This window comes from Nilaparvata lugens, chromosome 2 (genome assembly GCF_014356525.2).
Source record: "Nilaparvata lugens isolate BPH chromosome 2, ASM1435652v1, whole genome shotgun sequence".
In the NCBI taxonomy this organism is placed as follows: Eukaryota; Metazoa; Arthropoda; class Insecta; order Hemiptera; family Delphacidae; genus Nilaparvata; species Nilaparvata lugens.
The window spans coordinates 60,958,348-60,971,433 of record NC_052505.1 but is presented as its reverse complement, the minus strand read 5'-3'; the positions used below and the strand labels follow the sequence as shown (position 1 = coordinate 60,971,433).

Sequence of the window (13,086 nt, the reverse complement as noted above, 5' to 3'; positions counted from 1 at the left end):
ATATGATTTCGCAATCAACTGATGACGCTGGGCTTTTGCGAGCGGATGAAAGTAGGACAATGATTAGTAAAGATGTATTTTTAAAAGATTATATCAAATTGAGTTCAAGTGAAGAAGACTAAGGCTAATAGAAGACTACAAAATATCTTACAACAGATAAAATTACATTAATCTTGTTTGAAATGTTTTTCTCTTTCCAACAATACCCTTGAAATTGAAATTCGACCAGTAGTTTTCGAGTTATTGAGTATTTAATGACCGGATGTAGGTATATTCTGAAAATATCGAAAAATCGATATATCTCGAAAACTAAGGTCGATAGGAAAAAAGTTTACAGAAAATTTTTTGTCAGAAATGTCGAGTAGAATCTATGGTCAACGGCTGTTACAACCTTGGTGGGACACTCTGTATATAAATGGAATAAAGAAATAGATATCGATTTTCAAGTAGGTGATTTATTCCAATCTGTTGTTGAAATTCCATAAAAAATCCAATTACAATTATAACTACCGCAACCGTCTTTTCGGTTTTTTCCAATAACCAGTAACATAGTTTTAATATATTATTTTATTTCGGAATCTAGTGTCACTTTATGAAGTGGTGCTTTCCTCATCAACTGGTGCTGTAATTTTTTTGTGGTTCTCGAACGAGTGCTAATAGCTTCTCAAGCTTCATAATCTCCAAAGTTCTCTCATCAATAATTTGTTGCTTCTTAGGCGGTTTCGGTTTGATTCGAAGATTTGGTGAGAGTTTCACAGTTGTAATGGATCCTCTGAAACAATAGTAAAGTATTGAAATTGTGATTTAATCGAGCTAACTCCATAATATATTGCTCGAACGTTCTCAAACACTAAAACAGCAAAAAATTAATTTCATGTTTTTACTATTATTCCACTTATTGGCTGATTATTATCTATCTTTGAATAAAGTGGAGAATAACATGGATGGAATACTTAAGCAAAAACATGTTATGTATAGTCTGTGCAAATGTCATTCCGTGGTCATTGTTGAGTAACAGCCGTGGAAGTTGTCTTCTTCTAGAATAATGATCGTGATGATAAGTCGAAATCACACGCAAACACCTCGAAAAATAGATGGCCGCCAAAATTTTTAGGGCTTTCCTATATCGCTTGTATTTTAATAACCGTTTAAGATATTCAACCGTTTTTTGAACAAAAATATTTAAATGATCTTCTTCTACAAATTTTGTTTTATAAAATTTCCCTCTAAAATGCAAATTTGATTAGTTATAACCTTCAAAAGCCCAAAAAAACGTCTTTTCTATTTTATTCAAATTTCTTTTCATTATAACTTTTTTTGTGCAAGGAAAACCGAGTTTTAAATCTATGAAATTTAGATCGTTCCTTCAGCTTTAAAATGATATAATCTTCCTGGGCTGCATGTCAGCAAGAGTGTTCTCCAGCGCCCTCTAAAGAAAACCCTGCATGATTTCTGGTGCGTTTTTCCATATGCATGGGGTAACAATAAGCTAGAACTATAAAATCTATTTTCATGACTACTTCAAGATAGAGATTTGCAAACAGCCTCAATCTCTTCGTTATAACAAGCCAAATAAGAATTTTTATGATGGAAACAACGAAAATATTCGACATCATTAAAAAATTCAAGATGGCAGTCATTATTGACAGACATGTTTTATTTTGCTTGCTATTCAGTTATTAAGAGTGATTTCGAATTGATTTTACTACCAAAGTGTTAAGAATTGACCAATCTATAATATTTCGATATTCTTTGATAGAATCGTCTCATCTGGACTCGTTTTTTCGTGATTAATTTAACTTCAAAAACTTAAAACATACACTGCTATTCGGGAACAATATTTCACTTTCCACCCTGTATATGTATCCGCAGTAGACACACACTAGTATAATTGGCACAGTGTTGTAGAATATTTCCAAAGCTTCAAAATGACATTTGATTGAAGGCTGCAAGACCATATTTTACGGCTGGAGCGTCATCGGAAAAAGAGTGAAAAGTACTACTGTTTGCAGTGGAAAACACGCTTTTTCCACCATTTATGCCAAACCTAACAATTACAAAACCGTGTACTAATCGTCAATCACTAATCACAATCATATGTACAAGCGTGACTCCTTGGCGGTACAGACTTGGAAATGGTATCAATCTCTTCGTAATGATGTGCAGAAAGAGAATATCTATGATGGCAATCTTGAAAATATTTATCATCATCAAACAAACAATATGGCGGACATCAAAAATATCAGTGTTTGTTCACTGTAAAGACGTTCACAGAGTGATAAAGTGAATTTTGTCCACAAAAAATCAGATTTCAAGAGTTTGAAGTTATATTTACCATAGTATAAATTGTTGGAATGAGATGAATCTTTCGAATATTGTAGTATGATTATTTTGGAGCCCCCAGATGGCTGAATTGATCCGATATCCTCAACATTAATGGAATTTACCACAACGATTCATGTTTCTTTCAATCATTATTTCCGCCAGAAACGTGTCAATCGTAATGTTGGCGGCCCTAATACTTATATATATCTATAGTGCATCCTGCATGTGTAAAAGAATAGCAGATCCTCCCCTGTCTTCAAATATAGAATGTAATTGGGGGTGCTGCGAGGCAGAGAGAATAATCTTTTCATGAAATACCTCTGAAAAATTTCCAACCCCTCAAAAATTTCCCTAGACTTGCGCGCTGTAACTGACAACTGTTCGCAGAGCTGAGTCAAAAACCTTGCACATTGCCTTCACTGGAATTATATTGTTAGTAGTCACACTACTCCACACAGAATTGAATCCACATTTAGCGGCTGTCAGTCTTTCGGCAATATGTGTTCGCAACTTCATAGTGGACGTAAAAGTCACTCCTAGATATTTGTGAGAGTTGACAACTTCAATTCTCTCTTCTCCCCAATAACACTCCTCGTGCCCCACCAATCTTCTTCCCCCTTTTCGGAAAACCATGATTTTAGATTTTTCCATATTTATATTTATTCCTCATTCTTCACAGTAGCATTTGAGTCTATTCATCATTCTCTGCAAGGATTTGGGTGCATCTGCGAACATCACCAGATCATCCGCATATATCGATCCTCTAATGTTTCTGTCACGAATCCATAGTCCTTCACCAACATACTCCAACAAATAATTAATAAATGCTCTCGTAATAATACTTCTTTTCCTGTACACACATAGTTTTATATGCTTTGTTTGAACTTATATACATGTTTCTAGTCATTTCATTATTACAAGTTCTAAACAGCTGCAAATTAGCGAAACTTCCATCTCTAGCTTTTCTACAGTCCCAATCAAACCATATATTTTTACAAATTTTGAAATTTCTCTTTTTATCAATCGCCTGTCTGCCAGCAGCCTCATGTATCACCTTCAATAAATTAGTCCAATTATTATCTACATCCCCCTCAAAGTTGAAATCTCTACATCTCACCTCCAGCTCACTTTTGTAAATATCCACGTTTTCCTTCTTCCATTTCAATTTCGACTGTGGCTTGAGTATCTGATTGGGCTGGTCTTTTATCTCAAGCTTCAACCGTAGCGTAATTGGCATATGTTCAGAGAAAATGCAACTGCTCACCGTGAAATCCTTTATCTTTCCCAATAAGCTTGTTGATACTAAACACAGATCAATAATAACTGAGGACCCCATAGCTCCAATAAAGAATACTTTCCTTCCCAATCACCCTTCATTCAAACCAGATTCATCACACATATCCATAATCATACGCCCTCTCCCATTAACAACAACCTTATCCTTTGAGCATCTAATCGCCTCAATTTCCCAACCACTCTCTATAAGTTCGACAGGAAGAGCCTGTCCCTCCCCTATCCCTCCCCTACCATTGAATTCACCCATAATTTATTATCATTCCTATTTCATTATCACATGCTTCCAATAAACTACACATTCTATCGTAATCAGCTACTAACAAAACACGTGTAACTTGATACCAAATATAAAGACCTATCTCTTTCTACGGTCATTGCTATTATCTGCATCCCATTTACTTTAAGAGAATTCATTCTTCTTTCCTAGTTTTTTTAAATCCTAACAAAATCCCCCCACTCGCCCTACCAAAATTCCTCTCTCATTCGGCTGATATCCATTCAAGATTGTAATTTGGGAAATAATTTAAATATTTACAGAAGTCCTTCTATTCCACAAATGTTTCAATCAAAAAAATATATCATAACTTTGAACAAAAGCAATAAAAGCTGGTATCTGACACTTACCTCTCAAGCCTGCAACATTATAAGCTAGAATTTTACAGTCATTATCATTTTCCTGCACCTGACAGACACATTTTTCCTATTCATTATTTCTAACGTCTTTTGTAATGTCTTCTGAATTTTTTTAAAAATCGTAGTTAAGCGTCTCTTTTAATTTTTGTACACCGTCCTGTTGGCCACAGTGAAGCCACATATCTCCAGTCCAGGCGAACGAGACTCCCTCGACGATGAGTCGATCAGCGACGATTGACATCCGTATCTGGCCGACGACTTGCGCGATCTCCTTCTTCAGACGCGCCAGCTTTTCCCGCTTCCTCCTCGTCTCCTGACTGAAGTCTCGGTGCACTATGACATGTAGCCGGTGCCTCTCAGTGTTTTCACTCGACTGAAGATACTTGCGACGTCTTCGTCTCTAGGGATATGGGCGATGAGAGGTGCATTGTTCCTTTTTGGTCCTATTACGTGGGCTCTATTGATAATAATTCCTTTACTGCATTTCAAAGCATCTTAACAGAATCCTGCCACAATTTTTCCGCGGTCTTCATTAATATTGTATTGTATTCCTTTGAATAATACATTATTTCTCCTAGAACGATCTTCTATATTATTCAATCTTTCACCCACTTGAACTATTTTCCTCTTCAGATGCTCAACTTCCTCTTTGAGTTCAGCATTTTCCTTCACCAGCCTTTGAATTTCTTTCGTTAGGCCATCCACATATCGTCTTTATTTGCTAAAACCTTTAGCTTTCCATCAAGAAGTTTCCCAATAATTTCCGTCATCTCATCAAGCATTCCTTGCTTTTCGGCGCTTGCTACCGTCGCTCTCTTTGCGGCATTCGGGTCACTCTGTGGTGATGAACGATCTCGCTTATCCCCTCTGCCCGTTGACAAGAACTTATCCATGTATAAATGTTTGAATGTGCTAACAAATTGATAAGAAACGAAAATTTAGTTCTTGACCTATATCACAGTTTAACACTTGGGCGTTCAACAGGTGGTAGAGCTGCTTTTATCGATCTCGCGATAAGAATGATTGAAGCAAAGGGTGAGTTTACGTAATGCACCATTCACAGTCGTCGCAGCACAGTGATCATCTGCTCCTTCCTCAAATTCACTCGCAAGTCCAATTTTGCCCCGATCAGCTGTTGTTTGATGAGTTCTATTCTGCAAACAGTACTTTTCACTCTTTCTTCTGATGACGCTCCAGCCGTAAAATATGGACTTGCAGCCTTCAATCAGATGTCATTTTGAAGCCTTGGAAATATTCTACAACACTGTTCCAATAATACTAGTGTATGTCTACTGCGAATATTGACCCCGAAAAGTGTATGTTTTGAGTTTTTGAAGTTGAATTAATCACGAAAAAAGGAGTCTAAATGAGACGATTCTATCGAATATCGAAATATTATAGATTGGTTAATTCTAAACACTTTGGTGATAAAACCGAGATCCGAGATCTTTCACAATTACTGAAAAGCAAGCGATATAAAAATTTCTGTCAATAATGACCGCCATCTTCAATTTTTTATGATGTCGAATAAGTTTATTTTCGTTGTTTCCATCATCAATATTCTTATTCGGCTTATTATAACAAAGAGATTGATGCTATTTGCAAATCTCTATCTTGAAGTAGTAATGAAAAAACGATTTTATAGTTCTAGCTTATTACCTCATGCGTATGGAAATACGCACCAGAAATCATGCAGGGTTTTGTTTGGAGGGCACTGGAGAACACATTTGTTGACATGCAGCGCATGAAGATATATCATTTTGTCATATGGGGTGGGGAATATTGAGAGGTTTGAGAATTGTAGTTTTTTGTGCCTTTCTTTCAGGTTGTTGAACTGATCAAAATTGAAATAAATTTTTCCAATATGAACTCAAGTGAACCTTGTTCTTGATAATTGAAGAATATAATGTACAAAGTAAGCGCCTAAATTTTTTGTTGTCATATAAGTTTTGCTAACTTGCTTCTTATTCATCCAAATTATTTCATTTTTCTAGCATTTCCATAGTACTGGCTTGGATTTCGTTATGAAATTATTGCAAACTTATTTATAAATGTTTTTGAACCGTGCAACCCCATGACGTTTCAAATTGAAATTAGGCTGGGTGCTGGGTGCTCCACGTGTTCTCTGGCAAATTGGAAAATTTGAGTGGAAGAGCGGCAGTTCTAAACGAGCCGTCACCGCGTGAAGATGTAGTCACAGAACAAGTCTCGGCCTCTAAATTAGGGTTCGGCCTATTTTGATGGAAAATATTCTTATTAATATCATTAATTTGTATAATCTAAAAGCATGGAAAAGTAATCTAAAAGGCTGCAAAATAGTAGTTGAAATGTAAACGTGAGTGATTGTGAGTGCCGATTCATTTGTTTAATTTTCGATTCCATGGTGAGTGCCAAAATTTAAGCTCGAATAGATTGACCAGATAAATTGACAAGGCCCTAAATTTATTGTAGAGTGAGTTAGCTAATTCTTGTCTAAATATTAATCATGAATCATTGCGGTAAAGTCTAAATTTGAAATATATTATTTGGATTTTTTTTAATGTAATTTTGAAACAAGTAATTGAATAAATAACCGGATTGTTTACAGTGAAGATTATTATTGGGTGTAACAGAATTTCAAAGATGTCCGTTAATTTTATGTTTGAATACAACTAGTTAATCAAATATCAGTAGCATTTCTACAAAATCTTTTATTTTATTTTCCTGGCTCGTGATAAGTTACTTAGTTGCTAAAACAGGTGTTGTTAAACAATAGCGAAGAACTTGGCATTTGCATGAACGAATCCATCCAAAGCTCCCAACCGTGGATTCAAATAATATAAACAGGTTAATAGTTGAGTGGAGATTTTTCCCATGTTACAAAATGGGGTGCTAAATGGGGTCCCCCTGGCCTCCCACCGTTAACCTAGCGCCGCAGTGCAGGATGGTTTCTCACAGCTTGGCGTTGTTGTCATTTGAGATGGGTGTCTGGCTTGGAAGTGTTTCGACCGCATTGCAGGATGACTATTAACGCTTGCCAGAAGATCAACAGCTTGGTCTTTTTCGTTATTTTTCGTGATAGAGAAATTTGGATTACAGATTCGATCTCAGCGACCCCAAGTTTAGCCTGAAGGCTCAGAATGTCAATAATGTTTTTTAATAATTAAAAATCATCATGAAAAGTCATTAATATGGTAGTACACCACGTTTCTGGAAACTTTTTACTGGTGACTGGAGTTATTATTGATTATAGGTAGCACAAAAATCAAAATAATTGTGAGAAAGAAAACTGCTGATGAACGCGAATAAGACCGTCACACCATTGTTCTATTGTCTCGGCTGCTTGGCTGATCCTGGCTGGAGGGATCAAATAACCGACTGGATTGATCTTTCGTCTGTCCACCAGGCGGAACTACGCCGACCATTGCTGGGTGGAAGATGTTACTGCGGCCGCTCGCATTCCCACCAACACTGCTATTATTTGCTGTCTCAGCGCCTAGTCCGATTCAGCCAAGCATCCAGCCTGCACTGCGGAGCTAGGTTTAGGCCAGATTCACGTTTGGACCATACACTGAACAGTCCAGGCCTTCGGGCCGGGCCTGAATGCAGGTCTCCCCACTCACGTACCGGGCGGCCTTCCGGCCGTTGCATGTCAGTGGCTAAATCTTTCGGCAAAACTCAAAAGCACTCACACGCTGATCACATTCCTGGCAACTGAAGTATCCAGTCGCGCGGTACCTCTATTGGAAGGTGGGCGTTGTTTTGTGCAGATTTGTGAAGATTTTAGTAAATCTTAGTGAAGTAAATTCAGTTCAAGACGACATGTCATCTATTGAAGACCTACAAGCTATTGCAGTGATAATGTGTGCAGTGTCCAAAATGAAAAACGCAAAAGAAGCATGAGGGCGAAGTCATGGCTTGAAAGGAGGAAGTTCACCCACATAAATTTATCATAGTGTTGACTCTTTAACTAGTCGACTCACACTGAAGCAAAACTGGGGGATGATTAGTACAGTATGCATTACCTGAAAACCCCAATTTTTATTGTGACTCTGTTTATACTTTCTCCTTTACACTAAAGCTCAACTAGGGGTGAAAAATGAAAATCGACTTTCTCCAAAAATCTATTTTTTATGTTATGATGCAAATCAAAGATCAATTTTTAGGACTTGATTTTTTGTGAAATCGATTTATTTTGTTCAATAATCGATTTTTCAAGAAATCAATTTTTCGAATAATTTTGCTATCCATAACTCGAGCAAAACGTGTTGACCAAGGGTAGACAATATGGTGGAGGTGGAAGAGTGGGTGTTTTGGCCTTCAGGCGAAACAAGGTTTCCCCACTCACGATCAGTTCTGTCTCAAGAGCAATTAAAATTAATCCGCCCTCGGGCCGGGCCTCACTGGATTCCAGTCCGGCCAGAAGCCGGCCATGAGGCAACTTTTCGTCTTGAGGCCACAACATACACGTTCCGATCGGCCCGAGGACCGGACTGTTCAGGCCTTTGGGCCGATCGGAACGTGTATGGTAAGCCTTACAAATGATGTAATGTATGGGCTAGTGTTATAAATATGTCCAACTCCGTTGAAATTTTAAAGCTGAAGAAACAAACTAAATTTCATAAATTTTAGTTTTGTGATGAACATTGGAAATTGATGTAGTATTAAATTTAGAATTTCTCTGTATTTCTTGCACAAAAAAAAGTTATAATGAAAATTAATTTGAAAAAAATCAGAAAAAACGTTTTTTGGGCTTTTGAAGGTTATAACTAATTAAATATGCGTTTTAGAGGGAAAGATTATAGAACAGAATTTGTAGAGGAAGATCATTAAAATATTTTCGTTCAAAAAACCGTTAAATATCTTAAACGGTTATTGAAATACAAGCGATACAGCAAATCCCCCAAAAGTTTTGGTGGCTATCTTGTTTTCAAAGTGTTTGCCTGTGATTTCGACTTATCATCACGATCCTTATTATGCTAGACTTAACGAAGAAATTGAGACATCTTCCAAGGCTGTTAAACAAAAATGACCATGGAGTGCCTTTTTCATTACATTTGCGCCCAGACTAGTAATTTTGTTCTTTATTTTAACAAACCGCACATTGATCGAGAGAGAAAAAATAAGGTAACATTGTTCTATTTCTCTCCCAAATTCAAATATAGTCCAGGCAATGAATGCTCGAAAAAGGGTATAGAGGGAAATAACTTTTGACCCCGCAGTTCTGTTTAGGGTAGTAAGGAGGTGAACATATCAAAAGTCCCAACCCCTACCCTCTGTGCTGAGGAGGTGGGGGTGGTTTGATGGTACCATTTTTTGGTTTCTCGCATAAAACTCAAAAACTATGTATCTTAAGGACTTGGCTGTCATATATATCAAATTAAAGCTTACATAATTCCCTACAATATTCATTTTACAACTTTTTTTATATCTCCTCTAGTTTTCGAGATTTCCGCTCTTGAAGGTGTGACATTTCTGAAAAAAAAAACGTTTGCCACCAATTTTTTTCTATTTTTGTTCTCATAACTTTTTAAAAATCGATGGGGAAAATCCATATTGATTATGAGCTTTTAGAGCATTGGATTTTCTTCAATTTGATGTATAATTTGCTCTCCTCCTAACTAGTCTCAACAAAGCTGCGAAGACGAAAATTTTGTTTGAAACATTCCTTCCAAATTCCTTCGTCAATTGGTCTTTTGTTGCAATAATAGAGATTTCACACTCAACACTAAAGCTGCTGCAGAAGGTGTAGGGAAATTCTTAAAAGTGTGGAATTATACATCAAATTGAAGAAAACTTAATGTTCTGAAAGCTCTCAACCAATATGGATTTTTCCCATCGATTTTTAGAAAGTTATGAGAGCAAAATTAGAAAAGAATTGTAATATTACATTTTTTCTAGATTAAAATCGAATCTTCAATTCGAGATCTATAAGACTTGATAGTAAATATCAGAGTAATCGATATGCGGACAACTTTTTAACTGAGAATTTATCGTAAATAATTGTGTTGATAAATAGATCATTATAAATATAGAGGATATATATAAATTTAAAATAACAGTTTCGAAATAAAGTTTTATTGAGAACAAATGTAAAATGTAAATTCTAAACTTGTAATTTATAATTTTTTTGGAATTTAATATCGGTGATGTGTTCATGACATCGACACTGATTTTGAGGTGGGGCTTTGCTTTGTACTTGTTAGGCTCTCTCTAAAAAATGGTGGCTGGCTATGTGTTCTGGTTTTGTGTTCTCTGAATATTTTTCTGTTTAAGTGAATTTTTAATGTTTTAAATTGAGTTTTGAACAGTTTTATGGTGTTCTAATTTTGTCTAAAATTGTTTTGTGTGTTTACAAGCCTATAGCCATTGTTTTTCAACTATATAAATGGATAAGTATTTAGCCTGTAATGATGTTAGATGCTTAAGTGTGTAAGGTATTATTTTTGTGGATTTGTGTTGTATATTGCCAAAATTCTTCTGAAGATTATAAGTTGGTTTGCTCTGAAAACTGGATTTCTCATTCATAGGCGATAGGTCCATTCATAGTTTATCAAGAATCTAACATTTTGGAGCCATTAACTTCCTTTAGGTTAATAGGTGTGAAATGCTATCCAACCTATTTAGGAGAAATTAGTAGCACGGCAAATGGTATGCCCTGGTGTGGGACTCAAACTACAAAATATATCCCTGGTTATGAAAAATTATTGGTAGGCTGATGTCTTGATAGGTTATGAATGGTATGTTGCTGAATGGGAGGTCAGTTCTGGAGTGGTCAAGTTTTAATGAATAGATATCAGTGCATATTACAAAATGGCAAACATTAAAAATGATCTGAATCTTATAGCATTCCTAACACAAAAGTTTGATGAGCTAAATGCTAGATTTGATGAGCAAAATGCTAAGTTTGATAAGCAAAATGCTAAGTTTGATAAGCAAAATGCTAAGTTTGATAATTTGAAACAAGATCAAAGTGCTAGGTTTGATGATATGAAGCAAGAATCTGCTAGCATAAGACTAGAGCAGGTTAGTATAAACCTTCTATTAAAAGATACACATGGAACATTGATAGATAATCATGAAGATGAAAGCAAATTGAAGCAGGATGATAGTAGTGTTAAGATACAAGATCAATTATTTCAAATTTCAGATAATGTAGGCCTAGTTACTGTTATTGAAAAAGTAAATCCTAGTGAGATAGTAGAATTGAGTAATGTAGTAGGTAGGGAGTTGTCTTTATTGAAAGTCAACAGTAAAGAAAGTAGTATTCCACAAATTGAAAGTTAGGAAAACAGTAAATAAAGTGAATGTTTACATGAAACAGGTTTCTGTAGAGGTTAGGAACAATGTAAACAAAATGAATCTTGCATTGTATCAAGTTGATGAATTCAACTTTCAACTAAAAATTGAAAAAGTGTATGCAAAGCATTATCTAGTGAACATGACTGACTTTTGTAAGCAAAATGGCTTTGTTGAAACAAATGAACCCATGAATAAAATCATGTTCTTGAAGAAAACAAAGCACAAAGTCACCATTGATGTGTTAGTATTCAAAGGTTGTTTCAAGTTGCTTACTAACAAGATGATGACTGTGAATCACATGATGAAAGGGTATTCCCTGGCACTATGTTATGATTAGGAATCCTGTGTTATGCCGGGATTCAGAATAGCATAATCACTACGCAGTGTATGGTAAGAGTCCATAATTGTGTCTTATTTCTTTCCTGTAGCCTATTTTTCTTGGCCCTTAATCTTTTAAAATTTCGATTCTTTCCTGTCTTTGTGTAATGTTCAGTGAATTTCTTCTATGATGCATATCTTAACCAATCTTGTCCATAGTCATTTAAATTTGTATTTTTTTTCTGGAATAATTTTGGAAGTTGAAATAGTAGCTTATTTTCCTAATCTTTAAATTGTTGATAAACTTAACTTTTCTAAAATCTATCTATTGTAGTGTAAATAATTGTTTGCTTGCGGTATATTTTTTCATCATGTATTACATATTTTAATTATGTCTATTTTTTGTCAGGTATCATATTAGGTAACTAGGTTTTTCAGAGCAAATTATGTCCCATTTTCTCATCTTTCATTGCATATTGTGCCATAAGCCATATGTAATTAGGTTATAGTTTTCTTCTGGGCTTTTAACCCATTTTGCATTTTATTTATTTTTTTTTTTTTTGCTGTCCAATACTTTGGATTTTTGGTAGACAAGTAGGTGTGATTCTTTTAGAGGTGTGGGCGTGAACCACATATGGCTGGACTCGATTATCTGACCTACTTGTTTGCGATATAAAAACCTTAAGACTGCAACATCAAATGTTTGTAAAAACGTTTGCATACTTTTGTTTTTGTGGTCCGATACTAGAGTCTGCTATCACATTGCCTTACAGACATCTAGGAACTCTCCACCCAATCACAATAGTCAAAATATTTTTTTCCTTCACCAGTTGTTTTTGTGGGAGTGATAGCTCACAGTAATAACAAATTAGAGTCATACTTGGAATCTACAAAATTCCATAGTAGTATATTTCATTAAATATACTTTCTTATGAAAGTTTAGAACTGACATGTAGGATAGGCTCTAATTAATCTTTCTCTTCCTTGTATTATTTAGGAAATTTATTTACCCAATTTTTCTTTTTCTCTTATTTGTATTTTTTAGGGAACTTATTTACCCATTATCCATCTTGATCGTCTTTGTATTGTAATATTGAAATGTTTGTACTTATTATACAGTCATCAAATTCGGAAATTATTTAAAAAATAAATGGTTCAATTTAGAACATACTGAAATTTAATCTTATGTATAAATTCTTTTGTTATAATAATAAAACTTCAAAATTTGAAAGT

General features: G+C 35.2%; 2 protein-coding genes across 4 annotated transcripts in view; one reads left to right on the top strand and one right to left on the bottom strand.

Moving 5' to 3' along the window:
* Positions 1 to 13,086, top strand: part of LOC111043948 (fukutin-related protein) — a 248,882-nt gene that overhangs the window by 186,027 nt on the left and 49,769 nt on the right. The window lies entirely within an intron of this gene.
* The window catches only part of LOC111050885 (dynein intermediate chain 2, ciliary), a 69,396-nt gene continuing 56,739 nt past the window's right edge, over positions 430 to 13,086 (bottom strand). Inside the window, exon 11 of one of the 2 annotated variants that reach the window (XM_022337260.2) lies at positions 430 to 772. In XM_022337260.2, coding sequence (XP_022192952.2) covers positions 613 to 772 — 160 coding nt within the window. In that variant the 3' untranslated portion in view covers positions 430 to 612. The remainder of the gene's footprint in view (positions 773 to 13,086) is intronic. The other variant, XM_022337270.2, reaches the window with a different exon arrangement.